This window comes from Rattus norvegicus, chromosome 2 (genome assembly GCF_021556685.1).
Source record: "Rattus norvegicus strain SHRSP/BbbUtx chromosome 2, alternate assembly SHRSP_T2T, whole genome shotgun sequence".
Taxonomy (NCBI): Eukaryota; Metazoa; Chordata; class Mammalia; order Rodentia; family Muridae; genus Rattus; species Rattus norvegicus.
This window is the reverse complement of record NC_141535.1, coordinates 37,689,533-37,715,316: the sequence shown is the minus strand read 5'-3', so window position 1 is coordinate 37,715,316 and position 25,784 is coordinate 37,689,533. Positions and strand designations below refer to the sequence as shown.

Below are 25,784 nucleotides of genomic sequence, written 5' to 3'. Positions count from 1 at the left end.
TTAAATTTACTTGCATGTGTGAATCTTTGTGAGCATCTCCACAGGTACCACATAAGTCAGATGAAGGTATGGGGTCCTTCGGAGTTAGAGTAACAGGGCAAGAGGGGTTCATGAACCCCCAGAGAGGGTGATGGGAACTAAACTAAGGTCCTCCCTAGGAGTGGCAAAAGTGTGCGTTTAACTGTGGAGCTCCCTGCTATTTGTAAAAAAGTATTTTAAAAACGACATTTATTTTTATTAATCCAAATAATATTTTATTAATTCAGATAACTGAACTTCCACAAAGTAAGCATAGACAAAACAATTCCTTAAAAATCTCAAAGTTCTGTGCTTTAGTTCAAACAACTGATAACACTCTAAACAAGATTACGTTTCTATGGGCTGGGAGAGTAGCCAGTTTGTGGAAGAGCGGAAGCTGCACGTACGTCAGTGTGAGGGAGCGGTGTGTGGAAGGCTGTGCTGCAGCTTCTCTGCAACCTGAGCAGAGAGAGACGAGGGTGTTAGGGGACTTCCCAGGCGTCCCTGAGGCAATCAGGAAATGTCAGTTTGGGTGCTGGGTAAGGGGAAAATTGGTAAAGCTCTCGGCCTGCAAGGCCACGTGTATGTATCTGATTTTATGGCCATAAATTTGCCCAGCACAAGTGTACTTACCAATCGGAAGATGTATTAAGTGCAGCATAACAAGGCACTCAGAAACTCTGGAGCTGTCCTATGATAACAGGTTGGTTTTCAATGCTTTTATGGCACGGTAAGTTAACATGCTGGCATTAGGGAATACTAGATGTTAAACTACACTGATGACCATGAAGTTAAAAATGTAAGAAACACTTAAATCCGCTAACATGTCACTGAACATTCTTATTTATATACAAACTTCATTACTATACAAAGGCTTTCATGGTGCTACCTCCAAGTCTTCAATTTTAAAAAGTACGGGATGAAAATCTTAGTTTAAAAATTCTCACAGTGCTACTAAGATCTGTGACTGAAGTGAAAGAGAAAATATCAACATTGATTATCCACGAAGCCAGAAGTTCAGTGTGAAACTCACTCTAAAACCCTTTCAGAAAAAATAAATATATATGCAAACATTCATTAAAAACTGCCATAATACACATATATGCAAGTATTGCATACACTGGACATAGTAGAAATCAGTTGTAATGAGGACTTTGCTGTTACCACACAGAGAGCCCTGTGTTTGAGGTATCGCCTAAGATATGCCAATGTGGCCCATTTGTAGATCAACCCAGCATCTACCCTAATAGTCTGGACCAGCACAGAATCTCCCTGCCAGACTTTCTAGTAAGCTAGATGATTGTTTTAAAAACAGGGCTGTTTTAATTGTTGTAAAATCATGGGAGGCAAGTGCCAGAAACAAGCATTTCATAAAACAATGACACTGTTATAAATACTTTCATTATTATCTTCCTGTAGATCCCACTCATTTAAAAACTTACTATTTAAGATCAGTAAAGTGGTTTTATCCTCAGTGATGTTATTTAAAAAGTCTAGAGGTTTAAAACAATAGTGAAGAGCTTCACTATTCCATACATTACAGAGTACATAAAGCTATTCAGTATCAAGAGCGAATCACTACCGCCGAGGCAGCTTTACCACTGGAAGGCAGACATGACTCAGGAGCTGCCATGTAGATTACTCCTTTGATCGCAGGAAAGCCTCGTGCTAATTAACTTACCGAGACAGCTAGACATCGAGACACAAACAGCCAAAGTGATGTGCTGTGAGTGCACACACATCTAGACTTGGGACAAGCTGTCAAGTAAGGAGATGGGTTTAATACAGACGGGCAGGGAGGGAAGGGCCCCAGGAGGTGAAAAACGTCTTTATGGAAGAGGCTGGGATTTTTCTGCAAAGCGTAATTATATAGCAATTCCAAGGAAGGTTCAATACTTAAAAAAACTGAATTCTTCAATTTCCTGAGTTAGGCCCAAGACTCTGTTACTTTTTGGTGACTTCAGAACGGTTAGGGGAAGAACGCTTTTCCTTTTTTCTCTTCTTTTTTTCCTTTTTGTGATGTTTTCCTTTTTTGGATTTGTTCTTTTTTTCCTTTTTCTTTTCTTTTTTCTGATACTTCTGTTTCTTTTGTTTTGAAGAGTCCTCTTCAGTGGTGCTGGAGTTAGACCTATGGGCAAGAACACACCGTGACTGGCACTGCAGTTAGGACTAGAGTCTTCAGCTGCACAGGACCTGAGCTGCCTCAAGCCTTGGGAGGAGGAGTAAACACAGATACTAAAAAGTTGCTTTCTAGTTTCATTAAATGCAGCATTCGGTTTTCCCTGCTTGCTCACAATTGCCGATGAAGCTACGGTCTCCATTCTGCTCGACACTAGGGAATTAAGGTCCATTTCTGGGCCTGTCGCAGGCTTGCAGACTGTGCTGCCTGCCCTTCAGAATCTGACAGAGGAAACTGAAGTGGAGCTCACTGACCTCATGCAGACAACCCACTCGTGTATGTAATAACTTGTTAGCATGTTCTCTTAAGTCACAAAAGGATGCAATTATGGCTCCGTATAAAGAGGATCCTAATTGTTCTTCAGTGTGAATGAGTAAGAGCTAAAAATTAACAAAATAAAAGCACTCCTGTAATTCCTGTGATTTTTCATGATAATGAACTTGCTCTTCCTGTTTGCAGAGTGATAGAAACGAGCACTTGTATTTCCAAGTGATTTTTATTAGTTATAGAAAGGGAGGTTTTAAAATGAATACTTTCATGTAGGTGAAGGAGGACGATTTATTACTATATTCTTCTAATATTTTAACATGAAATTGAGAGGGAGCACCCATAGAATTTCCTTCCCTCATCTGGGCATGTGGAGTCGGAGTGGGGACTAAAAAATAAAAAAGAAAAAGGTCATCTTTTCAGATCTCATCATGTAAAGTACAGCATTTTACCTATGTCCAAACTAAAAATATATGACAACACAGAAGCTGAGTTAATTTAAGTTGCAGCAGGCATCTTAAAAGTTATCCATACAAGTAATAGTATGTGGACTGAGCGGGTTGTATTTATATATTTAGGAGTCTATTTATCATCTATCATCCAACTATCTATCTATTTATCTATCTATCTATCATCTATCTATGTATCCACATAAAAATATAATATTTGAAAGTTTAAAAAAAAGAAGCCTTAAGTTTGAGAGTGAGTGGAGGGGTGTATGGGGGGTTGGAAGGAAAAGGGAAGGGGGAATTATGAAATTATGTTGTGGTGCTTTGAATATGCTTGGCCCAGGGAGGGTCACTATTTGGATGTGTAGCCTTGTTGGAGTAGGAAGTGTGTCACAGTGGGCATGGGCTTTAAAACCGTTGTCCTAGCTCCTTGGAAACCAGTCTTCTCCTAGCTGCCTTTGGAATAGGAGGTGGAACTCTCAGCTCCTCCCGCACCACGCCTGCCTGAACATTGCCATGCTCCCACCTTGATGATAACAGACTGAACTTCTGAACCTGTAAGCCAGCCCCAGTTAAATGTTCTCCTTTATAAAAATTGCCTTGTCACAGTGCCTGTTCACAGCAGTGAAACCCTAACTAAGACATATGTCTTAGATAAAAAACTGTTTAAAAGCTAGCTCCACAATGTAAATATTAGGACTATAACCCAAACTAAGAAACTGCAGAACAGACATAGGGGCGAAAGTGAACTCATAAGCCTGCAGGGTTCAAGGATCCCTGTCTCTGACCCCAAGCTTCCCTCACATCTTTCTTTTTATCTTGCTGGCCTACTTATTTGCATCCACACGTGTTCTTCTAGGCCTGTGCATTTTTCTTTAGTTGTTTTAGTCCTGGATTCTTAGGTTTAAGGCAAAACTAAGTTTGAGAATAGCACACTATTAGGTAGCTATCTCTATATGCATGAAGAAGTGTGGGTTTCAGGGCCTAAGGCTTGGCATAGACAGGTCTGAATGTGTGTGTGTGTGTGTGTGTGTGTGTGTGTGTGTGTGTCTGTATATATGCATATGTGTGTATATATGGGTATACCCATATGTTATATGGACACACAAATATATCAGAACCTGAAACACAATATAGCCTTGTGTTTCCTGTAAGCAATCCAGCCTTTTGCGTTAGCACAAATAATAATACACCAGTCAGAAACCTGAGCTCTATGCTCCTAGTATAGACTATTTAACTCCCAACACTTGAAAGTGAGCTGTTTTCTACAATTTACAAATTTTCTGATGCATTAAAATATACATAATCAAGTACATTATAAAATTATAAACAGGCAACACCTGATTAAAAAGAAATTCTGAGAGAATAAAGTCCAGACCAGCCCTTACTATGATCAAGTGCTTAAAACATGTCTACTTATTTTAGTATGAGACTGTACTTAATAACCAGGGGTGGAGCTGTCTCTTACTGAATTTGACCAATTTCTTTAATGAGTCATTAAAAGTCTTACCAGACTAAATATCCAAAAATGACTAGTGAGGGTTGTGAAAGTTCTGAAGAAAGTCTGGGCTTATAAAACTCTATTAAATTTCATTAGTAAATTAATTAATTTATTAGTCATGGTATTGATAGGAGAATATGGGTATTTAGAACCCAATTTTAAAATGAGCACAAACTATAAGTGAAGAATTTAGATGTGTACCCAGCTAAGATCAGCTCTTGTTATCAAGGCAACATGCAGAATACAAACGTACAAGGGAAAGGGGTGTGGTTACTGCTCAGGACCTGATCTGCTCCAGAGAATATGGGACTGAGCAGTGACTTCATTTCTGGTTTCTATTTTCTAATGTAGAGGATACTTGCTATTTTACTAAACTAAACATCTCACTCTCATACAGAAAGCACTGACAATAAGCACTCATTAACAGGACTCCATGGAAAATGAAATTTGTAATCCTTGCTCAGCTAACAGCTTCCAGTTTTCTTTTCCAGCAAGTAAATAATCCATTAAAATGTACCTTTTCCTCTTTTTTTTCAATTTAATTTTCTCCCTGCTTTTTTCCTTTTTCTTCTCTTCTTCTTCATTTATTCCTGTAAGGAAGAAGGTAAGGGGGAAAACCAAGTCACTATGAGTCCTTGTCCTAGAATGTTGTGTGTGTGCACTCACGGATTTTAGTTTATAGCTTAGAAGGACAAAGACAACAAAGACAGGAGTAAGAAGTAAAAGCCACCAAAGGCCTCCTAGATGGCTTCTTTCATGAATAGTAAAAATAATGTAATGGTAAGATCTTCAGCTAGGATACCTTGGAAGATTCCACTAGCACATAAACCTTGTCTTAACAAATTTAAGGACGAGATCCTATTGGGCACCTTGTTGACTGCAATGAAATTAGTACCGAGAGGAAAACAGGAACACTTACAAAAATCAAACAACGGACCCACGACCCAACTTCTGTGTCACAGAGGAAGAGGAGTCAAAGAAACGTGAACATGAAAAGCACACATGCAATGGGCTTCGGCCGGAGCAGCTAAGGAGGAAGTTCATGGTATTAAGCATCTGAGGTAGCCCAAAAAGACAGACTCTGAGACAGCCCCGCTGGCCTCCTCTCATTGAGCTGCTTCTCTTACCCTAAGTGGCAATGACACAAAACTTACTGTTTAAAGCTCTCTAAAGTGTATGTAATCGTGTAAACTTCATGTTTATGCCACTACAATAACAAGGCTTTTATACTCAAGACTATAAAACGAAAGAGAGAGATGCTCCTTTTACAGTCAATTGCGGCTGGATTTTGTTTTGCTTTAAAGTAATATAAAAGCTTCTTATATTAATCTTTTAATGATTTTAAATGTTACTTTTGCTTATGTGACTGTATGCCTTGTGTGTACATGCTGTGGAAGCCAGAGGAGGTAGACTTACAAGCAGCTGTGAGCTTCCTGAGGTGGGAGCTGAACTCAGTTCCCCTGGAACCACAGGCGCCCTCTTACTGCTGAGCCATCTCTCCCACTCTCCCACCCCACTTAGGTAAATCTTGGTGAGAGTATGTTCAAAAGCAGAAAAGAAATTCCTGAGGCTTATATATTGGTAGACTTAGAATTCTTGCTTGCCTATGCCTAGGATTCTTTGTGTTCTTACTATTGCTGGCAAGTTACCGATTGTCTAAAATCTCTGCTATTTGTCAGTGGGACCTGACAATCCAATGTTTGTGCTATACCTGTGTAATGGGCATCAGACGAGGAAAAAGCAAAAATGCCAACTATGGACGCTGGCTGACTTGCCTCCTGGTCTCATAACTGATTACTGTATCTGTCAATGACTTCCATCAAAGCCGATGTTCTCACCTATGCTGTAGCCCTCGCATGCAACAGGAAAGACACCTCTGTGAGGAGCAGTTACATAAGCGTTCAGTGACTCAGAAGAGGACAATGGAGAGAAGCCACGGCTTACTTTTCTCCTGCAGAGCCTGAAGCTTGTTCAGCTCCTCGCTTTCTTCGTCACTGTCCTCACTGCTTGTGCTGCTGACGTCCAACACAATGTCCCTTTTGGGGTCTACCCGAAGAAAATTGCGGCACTCGAAAGTCAGATGACCAGCTAAATAAGGAAAACAAGAAGGAAAAAACTACATCCGCATCTGTGCTCTTTGTTTCGCTACGCCACAGTAGGCAACCGAGTACGTTCAGTAACACCAAAGCCTAACTTGTGTTTGGTGAGGGCGGTTTAGTACTATTCCCTATGTTTTTTGAGTGAATACGCTCTTCCAGCAGAACTTTTCCCATCTTCATTGGAAATTTTTTTTTAATTGGATATTTTCTTTATTTACATTTCAAATGTTATCCCCTTTCCCGGTTTTCCCCTCCAGAAACCCCCATCCCATCCCCCCTCCCCCGGGCTTCTATGAGGGTGCTCCCCACCCCCGCCACCCCGCTCAGGGGTAAATAACAACATCCTCTTATACAAGAAACTTTATATTTGATCTCCTCCCTGCAGCTTTTCCTCCTCAGCTTGACTATTAACTCATGCAGTTACAGCTATCATCTAAGTTGCCACAACGGGTAAGCATCAACCCCTTTAAAGGATTCAAAAACTAATATTTAAATTCTGATATCAGTTTGCCTAAAATTGTTCTAGTAAGGAAGCTTCGATAATTGTTCACTGTGATGGCTATTGCTGATTTGATCTCGGGAGGATCGAGGCTCACCTGAAAACAAGTCTCTTGCCTGCTCTGAGGGCTTGGATTAGGTTAGCGGAAGTGGGAAGGCTCACCCTACACGTGGGTAGCAGCGTTCCTTGGGCTGGATCCTGGACTGAACAGAGAGGGCACAAAGGGGCCGACAAGATGGTTCAGTGGGTAAAGCCATTTGCTACTACTGAGCCCAACGATATAAGTTCCATCCCTGGGACCCACACAGTGGAAGAAGAGAACAAACTGCTCAAGTTTTCCTTTGGTGTCCACATGTTGCCATGGCACGTGAGTGATCACACACACATCTAAAGCAGAAAGTCAGCTTAGCAACGACATTCCTGACTGTGGATACAATATGACCAGCTGCCTCAGAACCTGCTGCCATGACTTCTCTGCCAGGATGAACTGCACCTCAAAACTGTGAGCCTAAAGAAACCCATCTTCCTGTAAGTATGCTTCCTGGCTGGGACTCTGTCACAGCAACCAGATAGTTAACTAGGGAAAGCATTTACTGTGTATTTTAGATATTTACAAATGCCATATACAAGAACAGAACTACTGTCTGTACCATGTCATCCACATGTTAACAATTTTTCACACTCACCTGGAATATTTTAAGGGAAACACAGGCATGAAAGCACAAGAAAGAGAGAGAGAGAGAGAGAGAGAGAGAGAGAGAGAGAGAGAGAGAGAGAGAGGGGGGGGAGGGGGAGGGGGAGAGTGTTTGAGTGATTCTGTTAAACCTTCTGGAAGTTCTGCCTCGGTCCCATCCCATCCTGTCTTCTAAAGTACTTCCAGAGCTGGGATTACAGGTGTGGGTCCCTATGCCTGTGGTTTACATGGCACAACGGACTGACCTCACAACTTAGTGCACGCTGGGCAAATGATCTACTAGTAGAGCTATAGCGGCAGCCTCTGGAAGACTGCTTTTGAATAGCGATTTCTCAGCACTGGAGAAATAGTTCCTGTCTCAATGCAAACGGTACAGTTTGTTCCTTACACTTGCAGGGTACAGATTGAATGCCACGTCCTTATTGTTCTTACCTTGTAATTGCTGTTTTGCAGGTTCTCAAACACGAGTGGTCTTGCTAATTTCCCTAAGTGGTTAAGTGAAATTTTCCTAATTTCTGCCTCACAGGTGGGGCAGGGATCCTGGCTTTATGTAAGAGGCTCTGCTCTAGGCATCCTGCCACATCAGGGCTCTAGGGCTTAACTGCACACACTCTGATGGCATTTAGTGAATGTGTGACTCCCTGTACAGACAGCACTCGCCCTCTGCTTTCCCTTTAAGACCCTTTGCCTGCCAGCAGTTGGGTGGTGGCCTTTCCTTCTTTTGAGTTAGGTTTCTTGGGTTTGATTCTGTTATTATCACATTATTTCCCTCCAGTGCACTTAGCACAGACACGAGGGCTTTGCACTGTAGGCTGGCTTGCTATCGGGACCAGAATTCCTGACACAATCTCACTTTAGTCAAGTTAGCTTTATGCCCAAATGCCTGGCACTGAAATCAACATGTAAGAAAATGCTAAGGAGTCCTCACAGCTGGTCTGGCTTCAAATTAATGACAGTGACGTGGTAAATTGCTCGTGACACTGCAATGGAGATTGTATTTTGTCTGTTGCTGTTGTTTTTCTTACTAGGTGTAAGTGAAAGACGCTTAGGATATCATTGTGTCTCCAACTATTTGTCTCCTTGTGGCTTCTTTTCTAAATAGACTCTCAGATGATGAACGGTAAAGAGTTAGTAGAACGTAAGGGGCTAGGGAGTTAGCTCAGGGACAAAGCACTTGCCATTCGATTCGACTGTGAGGATCAGAGTTTGGATCCTCTAAAACTATAGCCATTGTTAAAAACAAAACAAAAAGGTCAGGTGGGCATGGTGGCCACCTGTAGTCCTCTGACACCAGACACGGGGGATCCCTGGGGCAAGCTGGCTAAGTAGAGTAGCCAAATCATCAGACTCCTAGTTAGTGACAGGTGGGGTTCAGTACGGCACACCCCAAATGTGGGTTGTACCTTCCCATAAGTTGTCAGGATGCAAGACAGGGGAAAAAGGTGCCAGCCTACAGAACTTCTCTCCACCTCCTGTCTGTGGTGAGATGAACACACACATCCTCCATCTTACTTTGCCTTAAGGTGGGCTCGGAGACAACAGAGCCCAGGAGACCATGAGCTAAGGAGAAGCAATCCCTCCCATTCTGTTGTCTCCTCAGGCATTCTATCACAGTGACCAGAAAAGGAACGGTGCAATGGCTAACTGGACGCTGAGTGCCCAGTCTCTCACCGAGGGGGAGGTCAGCAGCCAACTGAATGAAGCAAGTGCCCTTTTCACTTGGGAAATCTGAGGGTTTTCACCCCATCTGTATTTGGAACTGGGGAAAATGGTCAGATATTCTCATCAACACCCATCCATAGATTTCATCAAATTGGAAAAGTAATAAATGCCAGTGAGGATGAGGGAACGTGGGAAGCCCTATTTATTATTAGTAAGAATATAAAGTATAGTCAGTGTGCAAAAGTTAGAGGGCTTCTCAAAAAGTCCACAAGGCAATTCAATAATTCTACTCCTAAGAATATTTCTACAGAAATGGAACATATATATTGAGAAAGGTTAACATTTTACAGTTGATACATGTGGTGGTTTGAATAGGAATGGCCCTGGTAGACCCATGTGTTCGAATTCATGGTCTGTGGGATGATGTCACAGGCGAGGCAGGTATAAGATAGAAGGAAGCCTGTCATTGGACGAGAAGGAAGGATGGGCGGGAGAAAAGTTCGAAGGAAAAGGAGGTGACTGGAACGGAAAGGAGGAAGAGACAGGAGGGAGAGGGAGAGAAGCTATGGCAGGACAATATGGCAGGTGACGTTAAGATTCTGCTCTGTGTATTTACAGGTTGTTATTAATGTTCTTAAGGGATGGCTGGTACTGGGCTTTGTATGTTTAGGTGGGCAATTATATCTTATCAATTGGATCAAAGGTTATTGTGCTGTATGTTCTTTCGTGTGTGTAGATTTAAGTGTAATGGAGTGTGGGGCGGCTGGTCTGGGCCACCACGGAGTTGGGATGTGTGTTTCTGGCATGGAAACCTGCCTTGGGAACTAGATAGGTAGAGAGATTGCTGACAGCTCAGAGAGAGGCCTTTGGCAGTGTGATAGGGGATGGAGCAGAGCAGGTGAGACACTTTGCTGACTGAAAATTAAGATACCCAACAGATATCTTGGGGCACCGTGGTGCCAGACCTAAGCAAGGTAAAAGACAACCTTATATTTTTTATTTTTTATATTTTTACACCTACTCCAACAAGACCACACCCCCATAGGGAGTGCCAAAATTAGGGGGTGTGGTCTTGTTGGAGTAGGTGTGGAGGAAGGGTGTCTTTGTGGGGGAGGGGTTTGAGGTCTTAGAATCTCAAGCCAGTTCTCTCCTGCTGCTGCCTTTGGATCAAGATGTGGAACTCTGGGCTCCCCCTCCAGCACCAGGTCTGCATGCACACTGACATGCTTTTCATGGTGAGAATAATGGATTAAACCTCTGAAACTGTAAGCCAGTCCCAATTAATATTTTATGTATGAGAGCTGCCCTTGGTCTTGGTGCCCCAATTAAATGCTTTCCTTTATAAGAGTTGCTGTGGTCTATGTAGCAGATGAGCGGTTTGGTCTTCAGGGGGGTCCCCCAACAACTGGAGTAGGGGCTGTCCCTGAGCCTGTTGCCTGCCTGCCTGCCTGTGGATCCCCCACCCCTAAATGGCTGGCCTCAGTGGGAAGCCAAACAAAAGGAGAAGGTAGAATGGGGGAGGACTTGCATGAGGGTACTGGGAGGAGAGGAGTGGCTGATACAGGGTTGCTAAGTAAGTAAATAAATTTAATAATAATAGAAAAGAGTCGCTGTGGTCATGGTGTCTCTTCACAGCAATAGAAACCCTCACTAAGGCAATATATTTTGCCACTATAGCAAGAAAACAGAGAGCGCCACACAGCATGAAATCTGGTAGCCAGAGTCTGAACTCCACTCTCCTACCCTGTAGTGAAAGTAAGGACCTACTATGGCGAGCCAGCGACCTGAAGTCATTACTCAGCACAAGCACACTAAGTACTCAGCAACCTGTATGAGGTTAGGTACTTGTGGTGGTTTGAATAGGCTTGGCCCCCATAGATTCCTGTGTTTGAATGCTTGGCCACAGGGAGTGACACTGTTAGGAGGTGTGGCCTTGTTGAAGGAAGTGTGCCATTGTGGGGGCGGGCTTTGAGGTCTCTCAAGCTTCTTCCAGTACAGAAGCTAGCCTCCTCCTGGCTGCCTGCAGAAGCTAGCCTCCTCCTGGCTGCCTGCAGAAGCTAGCCTCCTCCTGGCTGCCTGCAAAAGCTAGCCTCCTCCTGGCTGCCTGCAGAAGCTAGCCTCCTCCTGGCTGCCTGCAGAAGCTAGCCTCCTCCTGGCTGCCTTTGGATAAAGAACATGAAACTCTTGGCTCTGCCATCACCATGTCTGCCTACATGCTACCATGCTTCATGACATAATGATAATGGACTGAACCTCTAAAACTGTAAGCCAGCCCCAATTAAATGCTTGATGTATAAGAGTTGCCTTGGTCATGTGTCTCTTCACAGCAGTAAAAGTGTAATCAGTACAATACTGTAACTGTCATTTTGCAGAAAGAAAACCAAAGTACAGACTGGGTGAGCCACATGCCAACTACTGCACATCCAGTAAGTGCTGAGGCGGGCACCCGAGTCATCTGTGCCAGAACCACCAGACGCATCAATATTCATAAGAATCAAGATCAAGAAACCTTCGCAGAGTCTAACTGTGGTCTGTGGTACTTGTTGGTAAGTTTTTTCTAATGACAAAGTTCATAAATCAATTTCTTGGTATTCTTTGTTAAACCACTTGTATTTGCTAGAACATAACCCTTTGATGAACTGGGATATCCTAACAGTTCTGTGTAGCTGGCATGGATGTCAAACAACTTTAGAGACAGCAAGTGCTTCCAGGATAATTATTTATTGGTGAGGACTATAGAGCTGCTTGATGTAAGCTCCAGGAATGCTGTTTACAGAATAAAATCACATTTGTGATACAGTATGCAATCACACAGGCTTGGGTATACTTTCTATTCTATTAGATTAATCGCACTGAACTTATCATTTAACTCAACCCATGAGCAGCATTCTGGGACCAATCAAATCCTTATTCAAAGGGATACATTCAGGAAACATTAAATAATCATTTCAATGCCTTTACCTCTTCATCCAGTATCCAGAAAGAGAGAGATACTATATGTATATGATATATGTGTATATATGATATATATAGATATAGATATAGATATAGATATCACATACAAACATTATATACATACTTACATTTTTTAAAAAGATTTACCTATTCTATTTTTGGGGATGTGTGGCCTGCAAGTATGTATGTATGTGTACCATGTGTGTGTAGCAGTCAGAGAAGGATGCTTGATCTCTGGAACTAGAGTTTCAGTTGGTTATGAGTTACCACATGGGTGCTGGGAATCGAACCCCTGTCCTCTAAAGGACAAGTGCCCCAAAGTGCCTAGCCATCTCTCCAGCATCACATACTCTTCTTTATACATAGTCTTTTCCTTTTGTGTTTTCCATTATTTTAGTTCTATTTTCTCCAAACAGTCCACAGCCAACCCTTAGTATCTCACAGCATCTTCTCTAATTACCACATATCGAGTCCAATACAAACCCTAGGAAGGGCTCGGGGCCACCCACAGAAGTCAGGATGCCAAGTCATCCAGCCCCCAGGAAGCAATGGCCCTAGAAAACAATCACAGTAGACAGAATGTTGCTTTTCAGCACACTTACGGTAGCCACATTTTCTGCAGCCTGCTCGGACATTGTCCTTGTTGCAACCTGAAATACATATGAAAAACATGTGGGGAAATACATGTAAGTGAGAATAAGGACTTTATCATATGATTAAAAACCTAAGATAACCTTTTGTACTAAAATTCCTGGGAAAAACCTCTAATCTTAGTAACATTAGTATTTTAACGAACAGTCAACTCACTGAAAGTGAATTTACCCAAATCATTTGACCAATATTTTAAGACCATATTTTTTGCTAATTCAATAGGAACGCAGCACTATAACTGAGAACTTAAACATTTTAGGAATCCCACAACATGGGGGAAAAGGATCATAGGATACTACGGCTTAATGTTGAAATGTAATTAATTTATACTCAGCGTGTGTGTGTGTGTGTGTGTGTGTGTGTGTGTGTGTGTGTTTACATGCACTTACACATTAAGGTGCAACTAATGGGTTTTTTTTTTTTTTGTCTTTCAGAAAAAATAATTCCACCTTTCTCAAGAAAATTGGTGAAATTCCATCTATAAAATTCACTGTAATTCTAAGGTATTAAAAAACATTTAAATTCAGCACTTGAACTTTGCAACATGAAAACAAAGCAGTCACACATTCCAATTTGATAAAAATTTACAAATATTTCTGTGTGATCAGTACATACAGAAGGTGTTGAAGATATAAACACTAGGAATGAATGAAAACTGATCTTTAAGATTGTGATAAGATACACATGAAAGAAGGATTTTAATCGCTTCAGATGTACAGTTCAGCAGAATGGAGAGCGGTCACAATGATGGACAGTTCTCAGCTACTGTTCTCTGGGTGAGTAACTCTACTCACTAAACATGTGCATTTCTCAAATCTCAGCTACTCTAGTCTACCTTCTATTAGTCTACTCGTCCTTTGTAAAAGTCTGACACAATGTTTTCAAGAATCTAGCATAGGCTAGCAGGCACCAGAATTGTATTCTCTTTTATGGTTGAATATTCCATTGAATGTCACAATGAATCTTATCTTCTACCAGTGGCTTCTGTGAAGCCATGAGAGGCCCATGGAGCATCCTTCTGTTCTCTCAGGAAGGGGGTGTCATGTTCCAAGTCCTGCAAGTGGAGCGAGCTATCATTTCCCATGTAAGACTATATAGAAGATGTAGAGAACGGATAGAAAATAGCAGTAATTGTAAGTGAAAGTAATTCTTAAACTATTTCTTTACCATGATAAAACTGAAACACTAGTTAGTTCTTCCTACTTCTAGTTTGGGAAAAATAATACACTCGATGAGCTGTTATGGTAAACACATCCTACAACACTGTATGTTTGAACAGCTCTACTGCTGCTGACAATTCTCAGAGAACCCTGGGAGAGCACACACAGCATGCCCCTGATATTGGAACTTTCCTGGAAACTCCACAGCACAGACGTTTGCAACATTTCCCTACTGTCAGCTAGTCTCTGAGTGACAGCTAGCCTCTGAGTGACAGCTCACCTTTCTGGTATCACTCATCACCCTGTGATACCTTCCTAAGAACTCACTAGTTACAGTTCTTCTGAAGCCTGCTTTCACCTCAAATTCTGTTGTCATTTTCAAGTATTTACATATTTAAATTAGAAAGGGCATCCCTGCTGAAGTTTTTAAGCATCTTGTACTGGTCCCTTCCCTATAGACTCTGTGTCTCTACTTTGCCCAGTGAGAATCCACACACCAAGTTAGTGGGATTCACAGTGGAATAAAACTGGATTAATCTAATCTAAGGCTTCTCCATTATGAAAATAACTGCGCATTGACAATAAAAGCTCAGAGAATATGGGTCAGTGTTAAGTTTGTTTCCATAGAAACCACAGATGTTGAATAAACTGCTTCATGCACCATTATTACTTCTGCAACAGACTAAGAGTAACAGACAGGTGTAAAACTGCCTTGCTTCAGCCTGTGCTAGAACTGAACTCATTCTTCACGTGCTTTGGAGTTTTAGAAGGGACAGAATATAAGGTTTCTCTCAGGTTAACAGAGACAAAACTTTTTATGACAAAAGAACTAAGCAGATCTCCCTACAAGACACTCCCTCACTGGCCTTTGGCTGAATTAAGATCCCAGCTTCATTTGTAGTTATTTGCAAGATGGCCAATGAGACCAAGACAAAAAAGACCTGAAAAAAAGTGATATAGTCATAGCTCTCCCTGTTGCCAAGATCTAGCATCTGTAATCTCAACATTTGGGAGGCTGAGGCAGGAGGATCGTGAGTTCAAGTCTAGTCTGGCCTGCATACATTGAGACCAGTTTGGGCTACCTGAGACCCTATTTGTGGGAGGGGGCGGGGCCCATCTTCCGAGGCACTGACGGCGGTGGCAGGTTGCTCAGTTTGGTTCGCTTCACCTTTTCTGTGAGCATTGCTAGTGAGGATTTTCTTCGATTCTCCTTGGCATCTTTCCTTTGCAGCTTAATCATTAGTTTCTGTTGTTCAGACAAGGGCTCTAGCTGGAGCAGTGGTACTGAAAAGTCCTTGTGAACCTGATTAACAAAGCCGCACTGTGAGGCCCCTTCCCCAAGCAGAGATCCCCTCTCCCTCCCATGTGCAGCGGCTTGATGTTCCTGGTTTATTTACCACTGCGCTTGCTTAGGCTGGCCAGTAATGCCTGCCCCTTCAAGTTCTCCTTTATAATCAGGACCTACAACCGGAAGGTCACCCCAGAAGCATAAAATAGGACCAGGTTGTGTGTGTGTTGGGAGACGGGGTAGAAGACAGTGGGCAAACTCAAAAACTTGAAAGTTGTGAAACAATGCTTGTAACTCCCAGGAAGGGCATACTCCCCAGCACATTCTAGAGAACAACCAATGGCTACTAGGGAAAAGGCACGGAAACAGTGCGCCAGACAGTGTATGGATAAAGAAATAGGAATTAATCTAAAACACGTAGACGATGCCTACTTTTCTTTATATGTGAGATGCCCATTGAAAACGGTACCAGGATTCTTTCACCTATCAGAGGAGCACAGGTTTGAAAGACTTGAAGAGGCTGTTGAAAGGACATGGTCTGGAAGGGTCAGTGGGGTGTGAATTAGCTTCACACCAAGTCAACCACAAGGGCTTAATTCAGCAACCCCATGCCTGGGAACTCATACAGTTAGTTCACTTGCACAAATGCAAAACAACTATGTATAAAATTAACCACAGCAACAGTAACTTTAAGAACACAAAGAGTTTAAATATAAGTAGAATACTGTATAAATTATGGTTTGAAGGAAATGAGGCCAGTATTTAATGAAGGGTAACAATCTCTAACATACAGAAAGAAGAAACTATAGCAGAACTATCTGTGGTATTGCATTTATATACAAGGAAATTGAACTTTACTTAACTTTCTATTTCTTCTCTTCTATAGTCTATCATACCTATTCACAAATTCTTTAAACATTTTTGTTTGCAGGCCTTTTAATATATGTAAATTATATTTTAGTAAAGTAGTTGGCAAGGAAAAAAAGCAAACAACAGGAAGAGAAAAAAGGATTAGGGAAGAACAAGGCTGAGGCAGGAGGATCACAAGCTGTGGGGGTTACATAGAGGAAACATTGTTTCAAAACCTGGACCAGAAGGGCTGAAAGAAAGGGAAGGAGGAAACATGAAGAGATTCTCTTGGCTGCTCTGTCAAAATAAGGAGAAAACATCGGATTTGACATACATGCAGTTTGTACATTGCCAATCATTCCCAAGACAAAAATTAATTAATTTTGAAAGAAGATGTATAGAGCTGGCTGGCCAGTAACTTACTCTGCAGGATAGTTGGGCTTCACTGATAGTTGGGATAGCACTGTTCATGTCTCTAGCTCTCCATTGCTGAGATTCTAGCATGTATCCCACACGAGGCTCAAAGTGACCTCCAGACATGGAAAACTGTCAGGTCCCAAGGCCACCCCCCCCCCACCTCCTCAGCACAGGCTGGACATTCAAACATTCCTCAGAAACCTTGTTTCTACTTGCCAGGAAAAGCCATTACTTTCTTTTCTTTTTTTTCGGAGCTGGGGACCGAACCCAGGGCCTTGCGCTTGCTAGGCAAGCACTCTACTACTGAGCTAAATCCCCAACCCAAGCCATTACTTTCTTATCTACTCCTATAGGGTGTCGTTTCTCTCCATCCCCCCCCCCCCCCCCCCCAGGCAATCAACAGAAATGCCATCTACTTCTCCATAACTTCAACAAGCCTCCCCTCCAACAGATAAGGGCCCCAACTAGTTCCCAGGCTGTTACAGCTAACTTGTCCACCCCACCCCTACCTCCCAACCCTTGCCCCCTCAACATAACCCCTTATAACTGGCAGGACTCTCCAACCATTTTTGCTACCTTCTCTGTCCCCACATCCTTGGCAGTCGGCTTCTCTCTGTCCTTGAGAGGTTGCCCAGGCAGACTCTCCCAGATGCCTCTTATCTATAAAAACCTTTCCCTGTAATCACAGAGCAGCCATTTAGGTGGTTTCTTTACTAAGCCCCCTCAAATGCCATATCAGCGATGAGTAGAACTTAGTTTCCTATTTTTTTTTTTTTCCACGTGGAGAGGTTTAATGAGAGAAGAAGAGGAGAGGAGAGGAAAGGCCGGCCATGAGCACGTGGAGGGAAGAGGTGGAGGACAGGGAAGAGAGGAAGAGCAGGGAAGAGAAGAGAACAAAGAGCTAGTTTCCTATTTTTATTGTCTGCCTAATACTCTGTAGAAATAATAATTTAATTCCAAAAGTAAGCAGTTAAAGCAACTAAGCTTTCTCTGCATCACTTAGCAACTGTATCACTTCTGCCAAGGGTGCCTTCTTTACACTTTTAATATGGTAATTCAGTAAGAGAGTGTTGGATTTGTCACAAGGTTTCCATTTGATAATCTTATCACTTAAGTTAACATACTTTGGGGGCTCCTTTAGTAGAATAGTAACTATTGAGGTTTCTTTCTTTCTTTTTTGAATATAGGAGTAGGAATGCCTGTATAAAACACAGTTCTGTCCTGTGAAAGTTGAATGCGAAAATAAAATTCCCAAGTGTTTAACCCTTCTACTGGTTTATACTAACAGTTGTAGATATACTCTCCTTTAGGGTCTTACATGGAGTAATGGAACTAATAGAAAACAAACAAACAAACCAGAAATTAGACATTTCTCACAGATTAAAAAGCTAACTGAATTTCTTGAAAGAGGGCCTGTTGTATAGTTTAAAATGCCTTCTTAATCATTTGAACTCTAAAAGAGAGATAAAACTAATCCAGTTAGAATCCCTTAAGCTACTGATATGAAATAGCTGATTTAGGCAAACATATAAAACTCTCCCATTTGCCTCACAAAATAATCTATGAGAAAAAGCTAAGATGGATGTGTAACGCCCACCAATCAGAGACTGCAGCTAGAGCAGTTAGCTTGAGGCCCGCCTGCTGTATTGTGAGTTTCAGGCAGATCTGAGCTTCACAGAGCAAGGAGTTACAGGGACAAGTTAGAAAGATCTGAAGTCTCCTTCAAAAACATGTTACAACTGCCTCCAAGTAAGAGATGAACAGCAGTCTGTGGTCTTTCCCAAACCTAAGATCCCTAACTTCCCTCTTTGATTTGCCTCAAATCAATGAGACCTTAACTGGGGAGGCCAGGTACCCATAAGTCCTGGTATATAATCTATTGTCTAATGAAGCAAGATTTCCAGCACTGGATTGTGGTTGTCATAAATGAGCTATAAATCCTGTAAATGAGTATAACTCTGAACTGGTATTAGAAAGGCCATAAAGATGAATGAAGCTCCTCGCTCCAAGAAGCTACCTCGTACTGGATTCCCTAGAGTAGTGTACATGTAGCTGTACTGCAGGACGGACTGTGTTGGGCAACATGAGAAACAGCATATAGTTTTGTTCATAAGCATAAAAAAAGTGGCAGACAGGTGGAAATCTAAGGCAGTTGTGCAATGGTCTCCAAGTAAGATGAGGACCCCAATAATGAAGGGATGACAAAGAGAGGTCAGAAAAGAGTTCAAGTCAGGTGGCTTTCTATTCCCCTGTCACTGGAGAATACATAAGAAGGGCAGGAAAAGGTAGAAGAGAATTGGGTCATGCTCAGAGGTACACACACCATTCTTGCACAGAAGGGAACTCAAATGTTTTAGAAGCTTGAAGAAATTCACGATACTGCCTCCCTAGTTATGGGGACAAGGAAAGCGCCTATGAAAGGTTAAGTGGCTTAAAGAGAATTACAAAATCCACAGATTGCTGTCTGCCCCTCAGGAATGATAGAATCAGACCTGATTCGTGAACATTGTTCCAGCAGCCATGTGAGAGAGAAAAGAAGTTACCTATAGTAAGGCTGAGGAATGAGGAAAATTGGCTATGGTATGACTTCCTTCTTCTGTTATGACTTAGCTACTGTCATCCTCGTCCCTGGCTACACGGACTTCACTGAGAGACGGAAAAAGGTCAGTTTTTGCTCCATCCTGCTCAGTAACACACATGGCCACTTGGGCCAGGTCAACTCTTGACGGAGAATGGTGACTTACTGACACGAGTTCAACAGCTGAGCTAAACTGAACAACTGTTAGAAGCAAAGAAATGTTGCAAAGAAAGTAAACCTCACCGAACCCTATGCTCAATGCCGTTTGTCAAATAACTAAGTGTCTAAGTTTTTTTCTACAGTCTTTAGCATCTCATTGTTACCTACATAATGGTTTAAGCTGGCATACAATACTGAGGGAACGGAGGTGGAAGCACGTGACCGCTGAAGCAGACAAGGCCGGTGGTTTGTGAAAAGCAGCCTCATTACTCTATAGTTATACCTTATAATAACCAGGCGTGAGTCACCCCAAGCTGGATCCATCACACCTAAAATAAAAGAGCATGACACAATACTTGTCCTTCTTGATGATCACCTCAATGGAGCCCCATTTCCCTTCCATGCGGCGTCTGGATCGATCATCCAAGAAATTACCTTAACACCTTCTATGTCTGCATTTTCTAAAGCAGTGGCATTGTGCATTTGAGCCACCTGTCAAGCCTATTATCTTGATTTTTTTTTGGTGGGTTTAAGCAGTTTATGTAAGTCGTTCCATCTAGCTTAATGACACAAATTATTATTATGCTTTGCAACATTATTTTGAATTGAAAGGTTAACATTTTTTTTTTTTTAACACTGGTTTCAAGTTTAAGAGCGTCTCAAACAAAGCTGGAAGAAAAGTCCATTTTGTCCCTTTCCTTAAGGAGCACATTCTCATTCCTAAAGTTTTACGGTGTGCCTCCTGGGGTGCTCATAGCACATGGGTGCTCAGAGCACCTGCTCGAATAATGAACAGTGATAGCAGGCCAACTCTGGGTGCAGTTGGGTGATGCAGAGGTCACCGGAGTCTCTCAAAGTGCCTAGACAAGTACTGTGCAGGCTCATTTTTCTCTGCTATCCCCTTAAATGCTCTTATTCCTAGACTCTAGTCACGTCTTCACACATCACCCACTGTGTCCATACAGTTCCTCATGTGCTATCCCTTTATTGCTATAATAAGTGTTGTTTTGATTCTGACTTTTTGCCTAGTATCTGTTTACTCCCATGCTGTCTATTGGCCACTTCCATTCCTGTGTCAGATCCACCTTAACACAAGCTCCAGGCTGACCTCATTGCTGTCTCTCATCCCTGATCTTGAGGGATGTCTGCCCAGTTATGGAGCCTTCTCAATGAGCTAATGTCAAGAACCAGGTTCCACCATTTCCACCTCATCAAAGCAATCAATTCTTAATGATTCTACCACTACCAACACACCTACAAGTTAGCTGCTTCTCTTAATGGGACCACTTCCTCAATGGTAACATAATCCAGCAGAAACACCCTTAAGCACCAACAGTTCTCTAAGGTAACTAACTCTCCTCCAGGTTACTGAATTCTAAACATGTAATTTTTCTTAAATCTGTTAAGTGGTTGCCTGCTGTCTACTAACATCCTAACACTTTGTTTTTGCTTGTAAGGTCCTTCTGTCACAGGAAATCTATTGTGCCATGGATACCTTGGAGAACGCATTTGTATGCATAGTGGGGAAGAGCTTGGATAACCTACATTAGCTCTTGGTTTCTCCCTCTGTGAAGTGAGAATAGCATCAGCTATCTCACAGTAGTGGTTATTAAAGGAAAAAAATACAATGTTTGACATAGTATCAGGTATGTGGGTTACATAGTAAAAGTTAAGATACTTTGAATTATCTTTTTAGTTAATTTCTCATTTCTCTCAGGTTAGCTGATGGTTAGCTCTTCTATTTTCTCTTCCTTTCTATATCTGCTCCCTTTCCCTGCAGGTTCCCTGCCCTCTCACATTTTTTTTTTGTCACCCCCCCCCCCCGCCCCCATCCCAGGAGCTGAGGACTAAACCCAGGGCCTTGCGCTTGCTAGACAAGCATTCTACCACTGAGCTAAATCCCCAACCCCTCTCATATTTCTTTAGCTCTCATCTGGAACATCCGTGGTTTGTCCTCTCTGAATCCTGTTAGGTGTCCTAACTGTTTTTGCTTGCCGCACCATTAGTTCCACTTTCTGCAAATTCCTCCTGTTCCCTGTTGAGTCCTAAGAGAGCAAGGGTGTCGTCTATCATGCTCGCCACCACACACATAATAAAGAACATACAGTCATCTCTCTTCTCACAGTTCCAGGTGTGCTCCTTTGCAAAGTGCAGAAATTAGGAAAGCAGCCCCACCCCCACCCTGCAACCGCTGGCTCTAGAATAAAGTTCAGAAAAGGCTGCCACAGAACAAAACCAGGGGTCAAACAGTAGCGGGAAGAGGTAGTTTTTTAAGCAAAGTTGGGGCTTCATAAATATTTTCAGGGCCTTTCCTACAGTACTATGCATTGTGAATCTTGGAGATGTAAGGTGGGTATATCTCTTAAAAACACCTGCCCGATATTAGGGTTTTTGCAGAAACACATTCTGACAAGGCCGGCTTGGGGAAGTTCTTGAGGCTCCCCAGTAAACTGGAGCAGCAAACAAAAACATCCCCGGAGCCCAGTGTGCCGTGTCTAGGTTAGAAACCTCTGAACACCAAAGTGGAACCTACAAAAGAATCTTTGATACAATTCAAGGAAGCGCCTTCTTGAAACTAAGAGGGAAACTGAGGCCCCAGAAGGGCACAGAAACCGGCCTACAGCTACACTGTAACTAAAGGCTGGAAGAGCTAGGACAAGCCCCAGGTGCACTTCTTGACTGGATGACTTTCACTACAATGTACCACCTGGATTCGCCAAAAGTTCACACTTCGAATTTTATTTTGAAATTCAGTGAAAGTTACAGTCTTACGGGCAACTTGTCCCCTTAGGCCTACAGTTCTCATTGTCACCAACTCTCTTGTCCCTCTTACAATACACTTTCCCTGTAATCCTGTGCAGTTTGGGCTTGCACAAGAATGACAGAGATGATCTTTCCCAGCCCTCTTTGAACTTGTAGTGTAAACTTTTTCATGTAAATCAACCGATTCTAAATTTTCAGGCCTTCGCCTGAATCCCCAAGTGCTCCCTGCCACCCCCGGTCCTGGACTCCCCTGCTCGCCTCATTCCTCTGGAGTGAGAGAGCCCTGCGGTTGATCTTCACCTGGGACTGCCATGATGCAGGTGAGTGGGGTCACCGGAGTCCTGAGCTTTCGAGATCGCGTTTCGTTCAGGTCCTTAGCGAGGACAACGCACTAGCAGAGGGATCTCTCCCACCCGGTCACTACAACTTCACAGGGCAGGAGAAGGCCGGATGCACATCCAGGGTTGGCGGAACTAAGAAGCTGCGGACCCAGTTTCCAGGGGTGTCCTACCGCGGAGCACACGTGGTCTGAACCATTTCGGCCAGCTTCCGGAGGTGAGTGCTATCTGCAAACACCGGACCTGGACGCAGCACCCGGATTTACGGATTGGCCGTTTAGCTAGTATTATGAATGACACGACAAATTCTCTAAAGTTGCAGAGGTCTTATAGTCTTTTCTAGTTTCTTGAAGAACAGGGACGTCCCCCCTCCCGGAGTTAGCGGTGCTGCGATCCGGGAGCAACATGGCGACGTCCATGAGGGGATAGTTTGGGGGAGTAGCTAGTGCTTAGTACGGCTGTCCTGTCTAACTCTGACCGAGTAAAGTTTTCCCCAAGTACCCAGGTAAAGAATTGTCTACTAACAGGTGGGCATCGTCAGAGACCCGCCATTCGCTCGCGGCCACACTAAGGAACGGAGTCTTGAGCAGTGAGCAAGATGAGTAACATCTACATCCAGGAGCCGCCCACGAATGGGAAGGTGAGAGCCTCTACCACCTGGACATCCTAATTAAGAGCAACCTGATTGGGGGTGGCAAGGGAGTTGAAAGACCAAAAGGACTGCCCTCCACATCATGCTTATGGCCACTGTTGCATTTATACTATTTACAGTGACATGTCTCAGCGTATTTTTGAGAGTTATTGAGCAACTTCTCTATTCGCTAGTCTTCTGACCCCTTAACTTCCTTGATCCAACTCACGTGAGCGCCTTCTAGTGTCTGTTGTTTTTAAGACTTACGTTAAGATTGTTCATTTTTTTAGTTGTTTAACTTGGAGGTCGCGCATTCTCTACCATCATTTATTGAAGGCCTCCTTGGCACAACGCACTCTACTAGGTGCTGATGATACAAAGCAAGGTTGGTGTGCTACACACACACACACCCACCCACACACACACACACAAATATATATATATATACATATATATACATACATACATATATATACATATATACATATATATGTATATACATATACATATACATATGTATATATATATATATATATATATATATATATATATATATGGCTAGCTGCTAATTCCCTATTTCAAAATTACAGGCGTGCATCGACACACCTGCCTTTGGTTGGGAAGAATTGAAGAAGATTATATTGCCATGATAGTAAGGCGGAGTGAAAAACAGGAAATGATGGGGAAAACATCTTGGAGGACATATCTTTTGAGATAATTGTCAGAGGCAGCGGGGGAGTGAGGAATATTACTGGGTAGGAATGGGAATCGATTCCCTGATAGGTTTCATACCGAGCTATATTTCTAGAGGACAATATTAATTTTAACTAATAAATGCTCGTAGAGATAAAATAGACTGACCATTTATTCCCCAATGCAGGACCTTAACTTTTGCTGTTTATTTCTCTAGTATGCTATTTTATCTGTTCAAACGTCACTCTTAACAAAGAGGCCTATAAAATAGCAAATCTCAGTGATGCCCTGGGTCTCAACAATTTCCAAGTATTTAATAGTATATTACTTTTGTTTCTTTCCTATATAGAATGCAAACACTATCAGTGAAGATAAACATCTAGAAACAGTGATTCTCTACCTGTGGTTTGTGACCACTTTGGTCAAATAACCCTTTTACAGGGGTTGAATATCCGACATCCGACATATCAGATATTCATGTTAGGATTTATAACAGCAGCAATATTACAGTTATGAGATAGCAATGGAAATAATTTTATGATTGAGGGTCATTACAACATGAGGGATTGTATTAAAAGGTCACAGAATTAGGAATTGAGAGCCACTGACCTAGAACATTGCTTCACATACACTGTGGAGTTCATGCACTATGAAAGAATAGCTAGGCAGATGAATTAATACTATGTTTTCTTTAGCTTCTGAGAGGTATTGAGCATAAGTAAGGGTGAATCATGCCCAGACTTAGTTGTTTGACACTTTTAAGAAATAAAAGAGGGTTTCATATGAGTCTTTAGCTATGCTGGAACTGGTTGTTTACTGTAGGAAATGATTTGACACATTCATAGAGTAAAAGCATTTCTGAACAGGAGCTCATTCCTTCAACAAATATTTTTAAATTGTGTATATATACATGAGGTGTGTGTGTCTTGTTTTGAAGAGTTAAAATAAAAACTTCATAAAAACTGCAAAAGAACAGCAGATAAGGGGACAGGACAGAGCTGGCCTGAGATGTGCCCGGCCAAGCCTAAAAGCAAGGTCGAGGGATTGTTCCAGGAAGGGGGCCATCCGGACGGATGACTCCCTGCTCTACAGATAAAGATAAGACGTTCTCCTATATTGAGAACACCCCAGCCCGCACGTACTGCTTGCAGATGAGACCTTGTACCCATTTCCCTTGCTGATAACCATGCGAAACCCCCTGGCTTCTCCTATATAAACCCCTGCCTGAAGAGGCTCGGGGCTGATTCCTCTGTCTCCTGTGTGAGATACGTGTCGGTCTGGGATCTCGTTAATAAACGCTACCTCTTGCTGTTACATCAAGACCGGCTACTCGCGTTTCTTGGGGGGTACCTCAACCCATGACTGGAGCGAGGGTCTCCCCAAGTTTGGGGGTCTTTCAGTTTCATGGTTGTCCCACTGCATACATTAGAAGGTTCAGAGTATAACTTTAGATGATGGCCCTCATCTTCCACTTAGTTTAAGGCAGTGTCTTTTTGTTGTGTGATTGTTGTTGTTGTGTTTTGTTGTCAGCCTAGCTGGCCTGTGTGTGAGCTTCTGGAGAACCTTTTTGTCTCCTCGGCTCAGCGTAGAGTGCTGGAATTAAAGACACATGTTATAGAACCCACATTAAAAGAAAAGGAAAAGAAAAGAAATCACACACACAGAGTCTGGGTACTTGTGAGTCATTCTTTTATTTTATGATCTAAGTTTTAATGATTAGTTACATGGGCCTATGTTACCCAGATTAACTAGGCCAGCTTTCACAATTGCCATTTGAAAGATAACATTACTAATGTAGAAACTTCATCATGAGTCGTGGTGCTTATCTTAATCAAAGCACTTGACAGGCACATCTCTGACTGCAGGGCCACCCTGGTCTACAAAGCAAGTTCCAGGGCAGCCAGGATTATACAAAGAAACCCTGTTTTAAAAAC

The 25,784-nt window shown here is 42.4% G+C and overlaps 2 protein-coding genes and 1 long non-coding RNA gene across 6 annotated transcripts in view; 2 read left to right on the top strand and 1 right to left on the bottom strand.

Moving 5' to 3' along the window:
- Positions 1 to 231: 231 nt before the first annotated feature.
- On the bottom strand, positions 232 to 22,666 carry Srek1ip1 (SREK1-interacting protein 1). The gene is given in 5 exon segments (NM_001008373.2): positions 232 to 2,146; positions 4,932 to 5,004; positions 6,359 to 6,502; positions 12,926 to 12,973; positions 22,489 to 22,666. Coding segments are annotated over 5 exon segments (462 nt in total). The 5' UTR covers positions 22,502 to 22,666; the 3' UTR covers positions 232 to 1,962.
- LOC147996050 (uncharacterized) lies at positions 6,891 to 13,750 on the top strand. Its single transcript, XR_015673872.1, has 3 exons — positions 6,891 to 7,540; positions 11,741 to 11,914; positions 13,409 to 13,750. It is a non-coding gene; the product is annotated as an uncharacterized LOC147996050 (long non-coding RNA).
- Positions 22,667 to 22,707: 41 nt separating the features above from the next.
- Positions 22,708 to 25,784, top strand: part of Cwc27 (CWC27 spliceosome associated cyclophilin) — a 203,213-nt gene continuing 200,136 nt past the window's right edge. For 2 of the 4 annotated variants that reach the window (XM_087625985.1, XM_087625982.1), the window contains exons 1-2: positions 22,708 to 22,743; positions 23,054 to 23,166. In XM_087625985.1, the coding sequence (XP_087482111.1) occupies positions 23,125 to 23,166 (42 nt within the window). In that variant the 5' untranslated portion in view covers positions 22,708 to 22,743; positions 23,054 to 23,124. Of the gene's footprint in view, positions 22,744 to 22,912; positions 23,167 to 25,784 lie in introns of those variants that run through there. The other 2 variants (XM_087625976.1, NM_001013199.1) reach the window with 2 other exon arrangements.